General features: G+C 38.4%; 1 protein-coding gene across 1 annotated transcript in view; it reads right to left on the bottom strand.

Moving 5' to 3' along the window:
• tusc3 (tumor suppressor candidate 3) overlaps positions 1-19,073 on the bottom strand; it is an 83,454-nt gene that overhangs the window by 24,516 nt on the left and 39,865 nt on the right. Inside the window, exons 4-6 of the mRNA XM_023284283.3 lie at positions 13,287-13,427; positions 10,072-10,212; positions 9,643-9,732 (exon numbers count right to left, since the gene is read on the bottom strand). Of these exons, the coding sequence (XP_023140051.1) occupies positions 9,643-9,732; positions 10,072-10,212; positions 13,287-13,427 (372 nt within the window). The remainder of the gene's footprint in view (positions 1-9,642; positions 9,733-10,071; positions 10,213-13,286; positions 13,428-19,073) is intronic.

Here is a 19,073-nt window from a genome sequence, read left to right as displayed (position 1 = left end):
TGCATTTTTTTTTGTAACCCAACTATTATACAATCACTGATATAATTTTACTGCTCAGCATGCTGACACACACATTTTCTCAATTTTAAATAGGCTCACCATAGCTCACCTCTGTAATTTTTGGGCAGGTTCATGCTGGGGAGCTGTCTGGTACAACTGCAGTCCACTACTGCTCCAATTATTCTGATGGATTAGTTTTTTTTAAGATTGCAATGTCTGCAAATGAGGTTGAAATATCAAGTTTGTTTCTCTTTTAATAACACATAAATAATGTATGTGTAAAAGAATTAAAGTGACTGGGGAATAAAGAAAACTGTCTTTTGTAGTTGGGGATGAGATGACGATTCAACCTTGTCAAAGACAGTCTGCCCAACACTATGTTCGCAACATAAATTTGACATTAATTATTGTGTTATGAATTTAGGAAAACACATCTTGTGCAAAAACAAAACAAACAAAAAAACCCCCACTGCATCCCAAAGGTTAAAAACAGAAGACTTTGCTGTGGGCTGTCTGAGGCAACTGTGAATATACGAAACATTCTAAAAGGTTAGATCAATCAAAAATATAAACATCAGTATAAGAACTCTAACAACAATCACCTCCCTTCAGGATAATATACTATAATGTGTTTTCATTAGGAGTAAGATCTTGGGGATTTATGTGCTTACATTCCTTCTACTACAGGAGCAAAGATGTTAACAGCACCATACGTGTCTGTGTTCATGCACTCATTTGAATATGTTGACATTAAAACCTTGTTTATATAAGAACACCGTAAAACAGCCCATTTGTCGGATTTTGACGCAAATTAGGTGTCTGCACCACTACAGGAAGATCCTATGTATCCACAGACTCGCATGGATAAAGCCTATAGGCATCTCACATCTCATAAATCTTGACAACAGGCTTTGATAAGTGGCTGTCAGTGATTTCCACATTGTGTCAGATTCAAGCTTGCCACATTTCACAGAATATATTCATGGACGGTAACATCAGTACCAATAAATGGAGGGTCATGTTGGCATCAATGGAAAGCTATTTAAGCACTGTCAACTCAAAGCACATGAGCAATGAGCATACTTTAACCCCTTCCCCCCTCAATTCTTGACTTAACCATCCCCTCCCTCAAACAAAACCATCGTAGTGTTAGCTATTAATAGCCGCGGGCAAGATAACCTTTACAAAAAACTATACTCATCCCTTTCCCATCCTGTGTCATGTATTTGTGCACATAGTGCGTGTGAATGTGTGTTGTTGTGTGTTTTGCTCAGTAAAGGTCAGGAGGCACTCAGACAGGAAGAGGGATAAATGAAAAGTCAACAAAGCAGAAAGAACAGTGAGGAGAAAGAGTAAGTAATGGAGAAGCAGAGAGGCGGAGTGGAAATATGTACTTCTGTTATACAAACAAAATGGTGGTTTGGAATGTGTGTGACGTTGCAAATGGGTATAATGATGGTAGGTGATCTAGAGAAGTGAACCTTGTAAGTCACTCTGGGTTAAGTGTGTTGGCTAAATACCTACAACATAAAATGAGAACATGAGTGTGTCAGAAAAGTGGCATTTGCAGGATGATACAGCCTAAATATGGAAAAGGTAAAAATAATATATCTTTTGACTGACAGCTACAATGACAGAATTTAAATACGTCTTAATTAATAGAGAAACATGTTTCAACACATTAATAATTTAGGGTGTAACCAAGCAGATTTGAAAGCATATGGGGAGTGCTTTATCTAGAACAGTAGAGGGACTATGGGCAGGTTCGCTGAACCCTTCATCTGAACAAATATGGCAGTCTATTTTAGGGATTCAGGTGATACTTTAAAATCTCATTATCTACTCACTGTTTATGCAGTTCAATGTTTACACACTCCATGCGGAGTTCAGTTTAATTACCCAAGAGTCAATTACAGTCATTTAAAGCCTGTTTTCTTTTTTTGGAAAAGCATGTCAGTCAGTAAAATGAGGTGACTTCTCATTTCCTCAATAGAGAGTTTTATTTATTTTGTTTACTGGGATATAAGGAGGATTTCCTCTGCTGGCAAAGAACATTAAAAAAAATGAATAAAGAGAATATGAAAGCAACCTTGTGACTTAATGAATTGCTGGTTTATTCTAGGGTTTGTTCAAATAAATCTGGGCAGGATTGAAGGGAAAATAGCTAAAACTTGCCACTTCTTTATCATCAATGTGAAGGTGGCCTTTCGCAGGTAAACTAACCTAAAGCTACTTTAATAACCTTCTCAATGCCAAACAGCTCAAGTGTAATTTAAAAATGCAAGAACTTGTAGCAAAGTCTATTTAATTGAGTTTGGCACAATCATTGGATTCTAGTGTGGTGGTAAATGATATCTCTTCCACTTTGACCCATTTGAAGCAGAAACCCATTAGAAAATGTGTAGAGTGCGCTCAACAAAGAGCCACATTGTCTAACTCGGTGGAAGCTTTTGGTGCTAATTTGCTGTATTCAATAAAATCACTATCACAGTAAAAACTATTCCACATAAGAGGATTTTTTTGCAGACAGTTGGGAAACAGAAGTGAATCATACAAAAATGTTTTGGTGTAAATGCATCATCTTATTGTCACATCATGAACTGAGCTAACAAGCTTCCTAGCTGACAGTCAGCACCTCTATAATGAATCAAATGTTACATTTTAACATTTTTTATCTTGTTTCTACATTTCAGTACCAATATTGGTCCATAAATGATAAACATGGAGCAAAAAAGACACAGTTTGTGTGATTTTACAAGATGGAGACATGCACATATAGACAAATATAGTTTTAACTTGTTCACTAACCTACAACTTCACATACATGTATTACAGATGAAAACATGTGTTCATGCCAATATTAAGACAGAGGCTCTACTCATTCAGATTACTGAAGCTTTTGAAATAATTTTGCAAAAAATGTTATTAGGAACTGAGGTTTTTCTTGTTTCTTACTGCTGTTTCAAGAACACTTTTCTTTGATTTTATTAAACACCTGTATCTATTATAGGGTGACGGAATCCATATGCGTTCCCCAGGTGACACAGTTGCTGTATGCTTTCACATGCATGGCAAATTAGACTGTTGCAATGCCATTAACAAGTGATTACATAATATTTATTATCTTATCCCTGACACAGAGACAGGGTCAATCTAGATCTAATAGCAAATGATTTTCTGTACTCAACACTTCAGGCAGATGAGCTGCCACCTCAGATTCAAAGTTCATCGGCTGCAGTCAAATAACTTCCAACATAGACCACCTGAGCTCCTTCAGAGCTGTTTCAAGTTCATGTTTTTTCAACACAAGTAGAAGTCCTATCCAGTTAGTGAGGAAACTCTTAATATTGAAATAATTGTCCGTCTTGTCATGGTTTTTCAACTTGGCTACTTAAGTGTAAAGTGTCAGTGTTTTTGTGGAAGTAACATTTTGTAGGTAGGCAGACGAAGGCACAGAATTTTTTTTATATATATATATATATATATATATATATATATATATATATATATATATATATATATATATATATATATATATATATATATATATATATATATATATATACATACATACATACATACACACACACACTACCAGTCAGAAGTTTGGACACATCTTCTCATTTAATGATTTTTCTTTATTTTCATAATTACTTACATTATAGATTCTCACTGAAGGCATCAAAACTATGAATGAACACATATGGAATTATGTAATAAACCAAAAAGTGTGAAATTAGTAAAAAGATGTTTTATATTTTAGATTCTTCAAAATAGCCACCCTTGTGTTGCTTTAATTACTGCTTTGCACAATCTTGACATTCTCTCGATAAGTTTCATGAGTTAGTCACCTGAAATGATTTCCACTTCACAGCTCCGCCTTGTCATGGTTCATTTGTGGAATTTCTTGCCGTCTTAATGGGGTTGGGACCATCAGTTGTGTTGTGCAGAAGTCAGGTTGGTACACAGTTGACAGCCCTATTTAACAACTGTTAGAATTCACAATATGGCAAGAACCAATCAGCAAAGTAAAGAGAAACGACAGTCCATCATTACTTTAAGAACTGAAAGTCAGTCAGTCCAAAAAATTGCAAAAACTTTTAATGTATTCCAAAGTGCAGCCACAAAAATCATCAAGTGCTACATCGAAACTGGCTCACATGAGGACCGCCCCAGGAAAGAAAGACCAAGAATCACCTTTGCTGCTGAGGATAAGTTCTTCAGAGTCACCAGCCTCAGAAGTTGCAAGTTAACAGCACCTCAGATTAGAGCCCAGATAAATGCCACACACAGTTCTAGTAGCAGACACATCTCTACATCAACTGTTCAGAGGAGACTGAACCAATCAGGCCTTTATGGTCAAATAGCTGCTAAGAAACCACTACTAAGGAAAATCAACAAGCAGAAGAGATTTGTTTGGGCCAATAAACACAAGGAATGGACATTAGACCAGTGGAAATCTGTGCTTTGTTCTGATGAGTCCAAATTTGAGATCTTTGGTTCCACCTGCCGTGTCTTTGTGCGATGCAGAAAAGGTGAACGGATGGTTTCTTCATGATGGTTCCCACCGTGAAGCATGGAGAAGGAGATGTGATGGTGTGGGCTTTGCTGGTGACACTGTTGGGGATTTATTCCAAATTGAAGGCATACTGAACCAGCATGGTTCTACCACAGCATCCTGCAGTGACATGCCATCTATCTGGTTTTTGTTTAGTTGGACCATCATTTATTTTTCAACAGGACAATGACCTCAAACACACCTCCAGGCTGTGTAGGGGCTATTTGACCAAGAAGGAGAGTCATGGAGTGCTGCGTCAGATGACTTGGCCTTCATAGTCACCTGATCTAAACCCAGTCAAGACGGTTTGGGATGAGATGGACCACAGAGTGAAGGCAAAAGAGCCAACAAGTGCTCAGCATCTCTGGGAACTCCTTTAATTCTTTCAGGTGACTATCTCATGAAGCTCAGTGAGAGAATGCCAAGAGTGTGCAAAGCAGTAATCAAAGCAAAGAGTGGCTATTTTGAAGAATAAGAAAGAAAGAAAAAACATTAAATGAGAAGGTGTGTCCAAACTTTTGTGTATATATATATATATATATATATATATATATATATATATATATATATATATATATATATATATATATATATATATATATATATATATATATATATATATATATAATTAAATTATTAACAATTAAAATTCTACATCTCATTTTAGAATCAGTGACAAATCCAATGAAGTCACATTATAATCCACAGCATTACCCATCTGACATTTTCGTGTGAATACTTTCTATATATTGCACTTAAACACTCTATATGAAACTGCCCACAGTAAGTCTTGTTGTACTCAGTTGTTCCTTCATTCTGTCTGTCTTTCTTTCTTACAGGGTACATGCGTTTAATATATGACTCTTAATTACAGTTTTCTGATAAAACAATGGTTCTGTTCACTTTTGGCTGTGAGCGGTTGAGCATAGAAACTGAGAGGGACGCTTGGTGTCTACTGGTTTGAACAAATGTTCAGCCTGAAGGACAACTTATTTCACAGTGTCACTGGACTGGTCACTCCATATTGGCTCAAAACACAGATAAACACACACGTTGCGTTGTATTCTCTCCCTCTGTGTCGAGGTACAAACCAATAAAGTGGTATTCATACTGGTTAACACACACCACACACTGATGTCCTCTGCAAGCCAGAAGTCAGCCATTTGCAGAAAGCCAATAAAAGTGACAGCAGTGTCTTTGTAAAATATGAAAGGTTAGCAGTACTGCAGAAAGGGCCGCTGCCAAAAGCTGCCAAAAGCCATCAACCAATCATGTGAAATCAGCTGGAAATATGGAAATGTCATCAGCCAACAGTGTAGAAATAAGGCAGTGATTGGTCATAGTAAAACTATGAGAAACACTGACTGAAGGGTACTCCCCAGAAGCTAATGTTAGAATTTATGTGTTGTGTTTCCCTGAGTCCCTCTCACTTCCAGGCAGAAACAGGTTGCAATCAGGCTTGAACCTTAAAATTAATTTTGGTAGATGGATACGATTCGATGTATACATTTTATTTCAAAGAACTAACCTAAAAAGCAATTTACTTTATTGCTCTGTATTGCATGGTTTTCTCTTTAAACTTCTCATTTCCCTACTCATATGACTTAAAAGCTGTAGAGCTTCTTGTGTGACTTTTGTTTGGCTTTCTTTTTTTGTGTTCATGATTGTGTTTGTAGTATTCTGATTATGTTTGTCATATTAGAGCAAGTGTGACTGGATGATTTGTGTGTGCATATGTGTTACAATACATGTGTATGTGGGTTTGCTTATAGTCCTTGGATGTGCCTGCACAACTGTGTCTATATCCTACCTTGTATGAGTGTGTGGCTGAGCAAAAATGAGCAAGCAGTATTTTCTTCGCTGCACAGTGAGACGCACACTACAATTTCATCTGCTTCGTTGTGCCATTCATCAGTTGACGAATCCTTTCAATATAGTCTACCTGGCCTCGCTCGCTCATCATTTTAAAGGAATTACACTGTCTGGGGAAAGGAGGAGATTAGAGAAGGAGGTGAGAGGAAGTAACATGGAAAGCGGTGGGAAGGAAAACAGGCTGGATAAGATAGGAATCTTTTCAATATCATCTGCCCAGTTGAAGCTATTCACTATCAGAGGGTAGTGACAGAGAGGGATTTAAAGAGCGCAAAGGGAGAGGTTGTGGGTTAGCAAAATGGAAGAGAGTGAAGAAATAAAGAGATGAGGGTCATTTACACAGGATCTGGTTGAGTGCCTCCAAATCAGCAATCTGGCCTTCAGGTTCAAGCAAATATGGAGAAGTGAAAGTATGCACTGTATATCACTACAAAGTATGTCAAGAAACCCACTGCTGTTAAAGAGGAATTATACATGTAAGGCCATGAAGCCCAGAAGGCCTACACTATGAAGCCAACCCTCAACAGTTTCAAATCTGTTTGTATAAAAGATTTACATACACTCAGAGATCCCTTTATTAATACACCTGAACAATTTAATGTGGTCCATTGTTAAACACAAGTGCTGTGCTGGAGTAGTATGACATAATATGACTCGGACAGTAAATTTCATGGCAGGCACTTAGCCATAGGTTTTATAACATGTAGGCAGCCAGTCACTAAGATAACAAAATCCATTTAATTGAAAACACAATATGCAGTTAAGAAGGGATTCTACACAGATAAGATTTTATTTATTAAAGAAAGAGTATGTAAAGTTATTGTAAATTGGAATCCTTTCCAACTTCAGTAGGGCACACAATAGTCCTCCCACCAGCTTGTCAGCCTTGCTGCATCTAACTGGCATAATTCAGTTTCTGCATGCTCAGTAATAAATCTTTTATGACCCGCTCACCTTCGCATTTGAATCAGATGCCTATGGCTATTGCTTCCTAAAACCATTGAATTAATTTCTGCCTTTATTTAAAATGCTGTTTCAACACTTGACTTAGTCAAAGCTTTAATGCTGCCCTCATCGCTCAACTCAGTTCGTGCAAAGGCAAGAGCAAGAGAGGAAGGAAGGACAGAAGTGGCAAGTAGGTAGAAATGTTTAAAATTAGCTGACTGCACTTCTTCAGAAGGCTATAATATGGTATGAGAACAGACAGAGATACAAAGAAGGAGTGAGGAGGGAAGACACCGAAAAGAGAGGAAGGCAGAAAGATGAAAAATTTGGAAATGATTTAACTGATAAATGAGACAATAAGGACAGAGTCTGGGCAGATGCAAGCAACAGAGGAAATGGAAGAGGAAGTCATTATGTATACAAGAATATGGCAGGTCTCACATCGGGAGTTACCAGCAAATATATCAGCAATGCCAGCAGGATATTGTCAGATACATTGTGAAGTATCTATGCAATTTTTATCTAATTGTACAATGTGATAATATTCAGAAACTAAACAAAAATACCTCTTGTGATTTGTGCAACACCACGCGCTATACAAATGAATCATAAGTCAGTCACCATTTCTATTTCCAACAATATCATCATCTGCAGCTGTAGATGCTACACTGGGCAAGAATAAAAGTGGTTCAGGAGCACATAGCAAAAACCGGGGACTGGAGAGATGTGGAAATGACAGGGACAGAGAAACAAAGGGTGAAGGCTACATTAGAGAGCTACACTGTATGTGGATGTAACCTATTTGTTGTCAAACAGACTGAAAAATGACAGTGAGAGCCTACAGTGCCTGGCAAATGGAGTGTTTTTTACATAGAACAAGACAGAGGGACTGTGCAATAAGGAATAAAAGAAAGGAAGGGTCAAGAGGGAAGCTGTGATGCAGCTTTCAGCCATTTTCTTTGTTCTTGTGACTCTATCGTAGTCTGTATGTGTATAGTTTGTGCAGTTCCCTCCTCTGTGTGTTTGTGTGTATTCTGTTCAGTACTGGCTACTTGGAATACTAGTTTAAAGTCTCTGCCTGAGCTGAACTGACTTGCCCAACAACTCTCTGCTCTACATACTTGCATCTGTGACCCCATGCATCACTGACCGTGGAAGAGATTGAGTGCATTCGCGTTTGCAAATGCACACATGGCACAGACAACAAAATTCTCCAGACACATCACCACGTTTTAAGGTTAATTTTCTTCCTTGATCCTGTTCCTCACTTCCTCCTGTGTCCACTGCTCTCTCATTCTTCCTCTCCCTACTCTATCGTTTCCTCAACTTTCCCCCAATATTATTTTAATTTCACACGTGAGTGAACAAACTTGAATGATGACCAGCAAAACTATATCTGCACACCCTGAGGGTGTGTTTGCACACACATTGGTAATAAGTGGCAATTGTCCAAAAACAGAGTAAATGCATACAACAGAGGAGGCAGGTTGGACAAAAGAAAGAAAGAAAGAAAGAAAGAAAGAAAGAAAGAAAGAAAGAAAGAAAGAAAGAAAGAAAGAAAGAAAGAAAGAAAGAAAGAAAGAAAGAAAGAAAGAAAGAAAGAAAGAAAGAAAGAAAGAAAGAAAGAAAGAAAGAAAGAAAGAAAGAAAGAAAGAAAGAAAGAAAGAAAGAAAGAAAGAAAGAAAGAAAGAAAATATTTTCTCCACCCATTCTGTCTGTTTCTCTCTCTCTCTCTGCTTGGTCCTGGACAACTGTGAATGTCTCTAGGGTGATATTAACACACAGTGACTGCTCCCAGCTGTCCAGTAACACACACACACACACATACACACATTGTCCCAGCACTGACCTGTTAGCAGGTGGCAGTGGTACAGACTGCATTTTACTTGAGGCCAACAGCCTTACAGATGTTCTATCACTGATCTAATACAGCCTCACTTACAACACCGTAAAACAGATTCATCTTAACCCCTATAATATAGTTGTTTTTTTTTAATACTGAAAACACATCTTCCAGCTGTAAAGAAGATAAAGAAAACAGGAACAAGAAAAGAGAAGGAGAAGAAGATAAAAGAAGGGTAATAAAGACACTGAGAGAATATATATATATATATATATATATATATATATATATATATATATATATATATATATATATATATACATACATATATAAATAAATTAATATATAATATAAAAACACCACAAGACAGAATGCATAAACAGATGGGCTATATACAAACACACAAAAAATGTATAATTCATACCACTTGTCCATTCTGTGGGTTTTTGTGGGCGTAGGGAGGACCTCTGATGTGATTCCACATCTGACCAGATGTCATTGCAAAAACCACGCACTGTTACAGACAGATGGACAGTGACAGAGGGACAAGCAAAGACAGAAGAGAAAGAGGATAAATTATCATGAGTGGAAAAATAATGAGCATTGAGTCAGTGTGTGAAATTTATCCATTTCATACAACATGAAACTTTATTTTTTTGATAAAACAGGCGGATGTTTTACTAATGAGGTGAAATTGCACCACTCATCTTGTTTCCGGTGCAGTTTCACTTGACTTCTATCCCTGGCTTGTGAAAGTGGATATTTTTGGCAGAGGATATATTTGACTTTTCCCAGTAAATTAAAAGGCTCCTAACTTAAAGGTTGTGTGTGTGTGTGTGTGTGTGTGTCATACCAGTGCAGCCATTGCCCATCCAGTCTTGTTGTAAATGAATTCCAAGTTGTTCCTCCTTAGATACAGCAGACCTCCAACCAGAGACACTAACAGAGCCAAAGCAATAGTCCCTGAATAATTAGGAGGACGGAAGACACGGATCTGAGGAGATAAAAAGTGAGAGTGACACACCGCTAAAAAAAACATTATAACATATACTGTATATAGAACATTTATGTATTTCAGTTACAGTATAGATCACTCAACTGTTAAACATTATCACAGTATCAAGTGTGTATTATTGTATTGGAAAATTTTTCAAACAGAACAAATAACTGTAGTACAGTCTGAATGCAGAAAGAGATATGGAGGAGAAATACCCTTTGATTCTTATACAGTCAAGACCCAAAAATACAGTAATTGGATTAAATTTACATGGTACATTTTATATTCAGTATTTTTGACAAAATTGTTCATTTCTTTGTTATTGGAGAAGCACACAAACCAGGTTTAAAGTGTCAAATCTGTTTGCAAAATTAAAATTCACAAATATATGTAGTCGACAATGGGTCTAACGTTAAATGTATGGAACGATTTCTGAAATAACTTACAGTACTTACATATGAATGCATCTCAATGTATGAACACATAAATAAATAAAGAAAAGAACGCCAACAAATTAGGATGAACTGCACCAAGATGCAAAACTGTGTTAAAAAAGACACATTTCAATCTTTATATCATATAAAATTAGGGTTTATAGGAATCATTGGAAACTCAAGACTGCCTGCTGTGCTAGTACATACATCTTTACAAGCGTATGTAAACTTTTATTAACAACTGTATGTGTGTGAGAGAGACCATAAAGCCCAACTGACAATGTGATTTGCTTACTATTAACAGATGTAAGAGTAAAACATTCCAAATAACACGTGTCACAATAGTGATTACGTCACCACTGAAAATCTGTTCACCATCTGCTACAACTAAGTGTTATTGGATTAAAACTTCCATTTACAACTCATCCATGCATAACTTCGGGTCAAATAGAGAAAGAAAAAGGAAACTAGTCCAAAATTCTGCCATGTGCTATGTGAGTTGGCAGCCTACCCTACAAACTAGTATCTGTGTGTATGAGGAGAAAAACATATATGTAGGCACGCAGAGACATGTAAAGCTCTCTTGGAGGAGCTCTTCTAAAAATATAAAGGATACACAAATAAACATATAAAGGATACACAAAGGCCACAATGTTTTAATTGATAAAACAATTTTCAACATATATCTGTCTCATCTTTCCCCCGTTCTGTTCAGTTCTTATTTCATGTGGTACAGTCACATTCAAGCCAGCCTGAAAGCCAACATTTAGTCTAAGTGCTCACCATCACCTTACTCTGAAAGGCAGCCTTTTGAAAATAGATCCATCAACAGCATGTCAGCAGGAATCTTCTCCTTCAGTGCTGTGAAAAAGTATTTGCTAAATGATGATTTCATCAATTGAAGGAAAAAATGCTGTCCAGGCCTACCCTGCTCTATGTGAGAAAGTCATTGTGCCTTGAGCTACCAATCTACCAAAGGATCAAATTCATTTGGCAATTTATCGATGATTTCATCCGTACTACAACACACTGGACCATACCAGCACTCTTGCAGCACTCTTGCGTACACCGCACTTTAGTTGAAAATCCACCTCATTATTTATGACGTGACATTCTTCTAATTTTATATTGTTTTTTTAAAGTTTATTCTTTATAATGTCCAATTGTTTTTGCATAGCCTTTAGAAACAGTCACTCTGCATTTTTCTGCACACACTGTATGAGCATGTGACTAATAAAAACTCTTGAATGTTCAGTTAATTGGGTTCAGTTTCACCAGTCACATCCACATACGATTACTGCCAGGCTTGCTGAATCTAAACATGAGAAGTAGCTAAAGGGTTTCTGAAAGCAGCACATGATGCCACGTCCTAAAGAGCTTCAAGAACAGATGTGAAACAAAGTCATTGACATTTATCAGTCTGGAAAGGGTTTCAAAGCCATTGCTAAGGACCTGGGACTCCAGAGAACCATAGCGAGAGAAATGATCCACAAATGGAGAAAATATGGAACAGTAGTGGACCTTCAAAGGAGTGGCCGGCCTACCAACATTTCTGCAAGAGTGCGCCAATATCTAATCCAGGAGGTCACAAAAGAACCCAGAAGAACATCAAAAGATATGCAGGCCTCATTTGCCTCAGTTAAGGTCAGTGTACATGATTCCACAATAACAGAGACACTGGGCAAAAATGCCATCCATGGGAGAGCTGCAAGGCCCAAACCACTACTAAACAAAAAGAACATTTGAAAAAATATCTAGATGAGCACCAAGACTTGTGGTGATTGCTGAAGATTCAAAGGTGGAACTTTTTGGAAGACATGGGTCCCATTACATTTGGCATGACGTTAATACTGCATTCCACAAGAAGAACATCCACCTGTCAGTTCATGACCTAAAGTTCAAGCACAAATGGTTTATGCAGCACAACAAAGACCCAAAGCATACAAGCAAGTCCACCTCTGAATGACTCAAAAAGAAAAAAATTAAGGTTTTCAAGTAGTCGAGGCAAAGTCCGTACTTGAATCCAATTGAGATGCTGTGGCAAGACCTGAAAAGGGCAGTTCATGCATGAAAACTATCTAATATGGTTTCTTTCTAAAAGAAAGAAGACAGTAGTAAAAACAAATACAACACATTTTCTTATGCCATAAATCCTTCTTTTGGTGCCAACTTTTGGTGCCCACATAACTCATATTGCAGGGTCTTTGATTATGTATAAAGCATACTCATGCTCTTTGTATATGTTGTTAAAGCAACGTAACCAACCATAGGGTTTTCTAATTTGAGTGAAATGATTTTAGTGTTAAGAAACATTTTATTCCAAAAGCCAAACTGCTGACAAATCCATCTGCTGGTAAGTTATCATCATAGAATCAGCAAAATTTGTCAAGCACGCAATAATTAAAAGTCCACAACTTTCTCTTCTTGATTTCTGAGGTGGTGTTTATAAAAACCCTGACTGCAATTAAAAGGCAACAATGTAAAGTACAGTAAACAGGAATCCAGTGGCTCTACGATGACTCAAACCAAGACCCATACTTGGGTTGTGTATACCAAATTCTCTTCAACATTTCTGACAAATGTGGGGATGTTTCTTGCAAATGTGCATGTGTGAATATGAATTGTTTGATTATTTACCTGAACATCTGTGCGGTCTGCAATCCACTTGGCCAGCTGCTCTGAGGCAAAGCCAATCCTTTGCAGGTCAAACGTATCAGCTCTCTTTGGCTTTCCCTTAGCTGGGAAATGCATGAAAGTTGGTGCACTATTCATGTTCAACTAGAAAAAGGAGAAAGAGACAAAAAAGAGAAACAGACGGAGAAAGAAAACAAGAATGAGAGGTTCAAGCTAATGACTTGTCAAAAAAGCTGGACAATACATCATTGATACATCATCATAACTTAACGTATTGATAACAGGGGCTAGTATTTAGTATGTTTTTTTTAATCCAAATATCAGTTATTTTACTTCTCTTCTACACATCAAAGGAAGGATGCCAAAAAACATCCTTTGGGATTCTTATTTTATATTGGTGTATGTTGACACTTTAAACAGCACAGGAAAATTGCCCCTTTAGTATCTATGTAATGGGAAAATTATCTTTTTGCCTGAAACATCTTTAATTTGTGTTATGATACGCAGCAGCCTGCAGCAAATAAAGGCATATAATTGTTGTGCCATGAATGTTGATGCAGTGTGTATTCCGATGGCATGCTTTGATTAGGAACCTTTTTCCAGTATGCAGCTTTAGTAGTGAGTGTTCACCAAAGTGGCACAAAAAATGCAATATCAGCCATCAATAGCATTTTGCAGATCCCTAATAAAGTGCTGCTCTCAGCTGAAACCGCATCTGAACTTCAATACTTATTCACTCAAGAGAGGCTGTCCATATCCTGTCCACATCTTCTAGTTCCAACATGTGAAGATTTAAATCACATAAGACACAATGGAAATCACAGAATAGCACAAAAAACTAAAAGAGCTGTCATATTGATTCTATTTTATTATGGAGAGCAATTCAGCTGAGAAACTTATCAACCAAATTTGACCAACTTGATAGTTACACAATGAAATTGAACTTGGCAAATATAAAAATCAGGTGAGGACACTCAGCAGGAGCAATGACAAAAAACATCCATCAAAGTCAATCTGATATAACAAACTACATCAGTGTACTGGGGTGTTCAAATGCTCTGCTGTTTTCCTGCAACTTTTATCAAGGGATAAAATTGAATGAAGGAGGAAAAAATGAATAACAATACAGTAAAGGACAAGTGCACATACAATATATATATATATACATATATATATATACATATATATATATATATATATATATATATATATATATATATATATATATATATATATATATATATGCACTTAGTACAGCTCATATATGCAGCAAGTGTATTACAACGTATATGTGTGTGTGTGTGTGTGTGTGTGTGTGTATGTGTGTGTGTGTGTGTGTGTGTGTGTGTGTGTGTGTGAACACGAATACAAAAACATGCATTTAAGTGTGAAAGACCGACAAACATGGCACATACGTAACTCTCATTTAACCTTCAGCAGAAAATCTTTACATGACAAGAAAGAATGTGGATAGCCACAGAAAGCAAACAGATTCCAGGAACCACATTATGAGAAAGCCAGAGGACAAGACGTAACCATTAAAGCATTAAATGGAATGACAAACAAGGGCATGAAACATAGTGTTGTGAAGCACGGAGATATGGGATCCCAGAATCAGTCATTTATAAGGGCTGACTGTGATCTCATAGTAGGGGGTGTTGAGAAACATGGAGGTATGAGATCCCAGAATCAGCCACAAGGGGAAGACTCTGGCAGAATAACAGCTAAATAAGGGAACATTGTGATGTTATAACCTGTGATTTGTAACTGATTCATGCTATAACCTAATAAGTGTGTTAAAGCTAACACAAATACCTATTTTTATAATCTTTGTTTAAGAAGTAACTAAGTCAGAACAGCAACTCACTGTGAAAAGTGATGTTTTGGTTACCAGGGAAACTGATGTTTTTGATATGACAAATATGAGGAACTAATGCTTTATTGAATGGAAATGCTTTTAAGAGTTTGATTACTATGAAACTGAGATGTTTTATAAAGAGTTTTGATTACTGTTAAACTAAGGTTTTTAACTTAGTAATGAAGTGAGAAGTCAAGAGCTGAGGTGAACTGGGGTCAAGTGTTCACAGTAAAGGTTATTAAGCTCAAAATAAATGTCAGGGATTTTTGTGAGTCTGACATCTCACATGTGAATTCCTAAGGCCAGTAACCTCCTAAATCAATCAAATAAATTAATTAACTATCAGAGAATTACTGGACCAGCTCTCCATCTAACGGGTCCGGTTCCCGTAGCCCATATGGGTCAACCCAGATGAGATCTGAGGAACGTTTTTAAGCTGGTAAGCGAGAAAATTCGCCTAGCTTCTAACTGCCTCCATCCAGACGCCTATCCTGCTTCCTCTGATAACTAACTCAACTGAGTAGCCACTTTCGAATGGTCAAATTAATTACCAGTCACGTCTGTTAACGGCAGCTTTTCTCTCATCGGATTCTGCACTTGGTAAGTTGCTAGGTTTAAATTTAGAGGTTAAGGCACGGATAACCCCAAGGATAAGTTTAAAAAAGGCCACCCTCGGCCCCAACGACTAGGTAATCTGACAGAACCAGTTTTAGATGTAATGCACACAGTAACCTGACTTTTTACAAACTGAGAAGATATATGTGATTAATTCATTATCATGATAAAAATAAATAGAATTTCCAGTCTGTTAACTTTAATTGCAGGATAAATGTTTTATTATAATCTCAGCAGGGAAATAGCAATAGCCCATAAATCATCAGACAACCAATTAAACATTAATTTCTATAACAATCCTCTAATATGACCCCTAACTGGAACTATGCTTTTATCTAAGAAGAGCAATAATCACCCAAATTATGTAATTTGGAGGGGGAGAGCAGACGGTGTGGCCTCACCGGCTGCTCACCTGAAGACCGATGCCCCGCTGGGGCTCTGCTCCAGGGAGGAGGTGGAGAGGGTTCGGTCCAGATTTAGATCTGCTTGTATCCATTTTTGTTCTTTGGGCCAGTAAAAACTTTGTTAATCCATTCTGGTGTTAATCCTTTGGAAATAGTAGAGTTCAGTTATATTCCTTCAGTCAGCGTTATTTTTAGATCACAGTCTTTCGTAATCCTCAAACAGTGCAGAAAGAGCACTCCTTCAGTCCATAATTCCCATAGAACAGATATTCCTTTGCAGATCATGTTGAATCCCCCGTCCGAGTTACGTGGTAAAATCCCCTTTGCTCAGAGCATTTCTACCCTGGCTTGCAACGAGTGACCACCTCGCAACGACTCCCAACTCGTGTCTCGATCCACTGCAATTTATACAACAACTGAACCTTTTGCATATGCAAGAACTGCACCCTTAATTAACATACGTGATGACAGCATTCATCCCCCTCCTCACTCGTGCACTGCTTCCATCCACTGACCTCGTGGCCTCTGAGTGCCCTGGAGGAACTAAAACCATCCACTCTGGACTGTCTCGCCAGCTCCCCCCAACTCCTCCTAAGACCCCTCCATGTTTGAGGAACTGAAACTAACTGTTTGGACTGTTTGGACCCTTCCACTCAGTCTCACTTCTCTATTAATGTATCTGTTCCACCTGCAGCTCAGAGCAGGCCTCCGGTCAGGAAACAGATGTCAGACTCACAAAAATCCCTGACATTTATTTTGAGCTTAATAACCTTTACTGTGAACACTTGACCCCAGTTCACCTCAGCTCTTGACTTCTCACTTCATTACTAAGTTAAAAACCTTAGTTTAACAGTAATCAAAACTCTTTATAAAACATCTCAGTTTCATAGTAATCAAACTCTTAAAAGCATTTCCATTCAATAAAGCATTAGTTCCTCATATTTGTCATATCAAAAACATCAGTTTCCCTGGTAACCAAAACATCACTTTTCACAGTGAGTTGCTGTTCTGACTTAGTTACTTCTTAAACAAAGATTATAAAAATAGGTATTTGTGTTAGCTTTAACACACTTATTAGGTTATAGCATGAATCAGTTACAAATCACAGGTTATAACATCACAATGTTCCCTTATTTAGCTGTTATTCTGCCAGAGTCTTCCCCTTGTGGCTGATTCTGGGATCTCATACCTCCATGTTTCTCAACACCCCCTACTATGAGATCACAGTCAGCCCTTATAAATGACTGATTCTGGGATCCCATATCTCCGTGCTTCACAACACCCCCTTCTTGGGATCCAGAAACAGACATTTCTTTCCTTTTCTTCTGTCATACGAAGAGATCCTCATTTTCATCAGTTGGAGTCACCACAACCAGACCATCTGGTAGACACCAGCATCCCAGCTCATTACCTGTGGCGTCGAGTGATGACACCTCCCAGCTCTGCTGCAACTTGTGAGAGAGGTCTCCTACCCCTCTCCCCGATCTGCTCAGCTGTTGGTGGGTCTTCTACTCACTCCTCCATCTTCTTCATCAGATGAGATGTTCTCTGGTATTCCACTACCAGGTGGTTTCACATCCTCTGCACCGTAGTACGTCCTCTCGCAGTTCGTCGGGCAGCTTGGTAGGACACATGTCAGCTCCTTCAGGAAACATTTGTAATCCCAACGCCACGAACTTTCAGCTCCAAACTGCGTCCTCCAGGATGCAGCTTTCTGATCTATACTTTCCATCTTTCTGATAAAACAACCCAAAACTTCGGGATAACACAGTGGTTGATTATTAGTTTGATTAAATGTTCAGCAGTTAGCAAGCATAGATCAGCCTGTTATTCTAGGCCTCTGTATTTCTTCTTGGGCAGTCCAGATAAATCCTTCAGTTGGGAACCTTCAAAAAAGGTCTCCCAGTCCATCATGGTTGCCCAGGTACAGCTCTCTGATAGTCAGACAGCTCCTCAGCTCTACCTGGTTTCAACCACAGCACATAATGCAGCAACACAGGAGTGTGGTCATCCTCCCTGCTGAATCATAATCCATGATCATAGAAAAAGTCTGTCCCGGGGTCCTTAGAACCCCTCCTACCTTCTGTAGTGACTTTTTAATCCACTCTTTGAATGCAGGTTTCTGCTTCACTGCTTTTCTCTTGGATACATCCAATAGTGAAAAAACCTGTACATCCTTCTTCGCCCCTTTTCTGGAGCCCACTCTCAGTTCTTTCACCCTACTTGGTGTAGTATAATCCATGGAGTCAGCGGTGTCCTCCTCGCTGATCTCACTCTGCACGGCCATGTTGTCCTCCTCAGGCTCTGCTGGATCCTCTGCTGCCGTTCTGGAGGCTCCGGCCGGGTGCTCTGCTTCTTTATACTCTCACTTTCAGACTCAGTCTGTTTGACAAAAGTCCATTTTCAGAATATTCCAACTTTTTAAGAGCTCTGCCTGCCCAGAGCTCTGGTTGTGCATCTTCTCAAGTTAACCACCCCTTTAATAGTGGCCACTCTAACGAAGGGTGGCAGGTTCTGTGTGCTCGTGACCATGTCTATGTTCCTAATTGTCTCAGTCGCGAACTGGTTTCAGCTGCCCCACGCCCTGGATTCCTCCTTTCTTCAACAGTACTGTATTACTGTCTCAACGTGAAAATGTCCCATTATCAGTCCCAAGCTCTTTAGGTAATCCCAACCACTGCACACTTGCTCTAGCATAGAGATTACACTATTTCCATTAGCTTTTCTCACTGGACTGATAACCACATGTCCTGACACAAAGTCTACAAGCACCAAAAGGTATCTCTCACCTTTCTTCTTTTCCCAGTCTCTTGGGACGGTGCTTCTTATAGTGAGCCCATCTACCCGCTGTCCTCTGCGACCAGTGTTGTACCATCCCCACAGTTCTGCAGGACACGGCGTATTCTGCTCCCC

This window comes from Amphiprion ocellaris, chromosome 4, assembly GCF_022539595.1.
Source record: "Amphiprion ocellaris isolate individual 3 ecotype Okinawa chromosome 4, ASM2253959v1, whole genome shotgun sequence".
In the NCBI taxonomy this organism is placed as follows: domain Eukaryota; kingdom Metazoa; phylum Chordata; class Actinopteri; family Pomacentridae; genus Amphiprion; species Amphiprion ocellaris.
The sequence above is the reverse complement of the archived record's forward strand: the minus strand, read 5'-3'. Positions and strand labels throughout refer to the sequence as shown.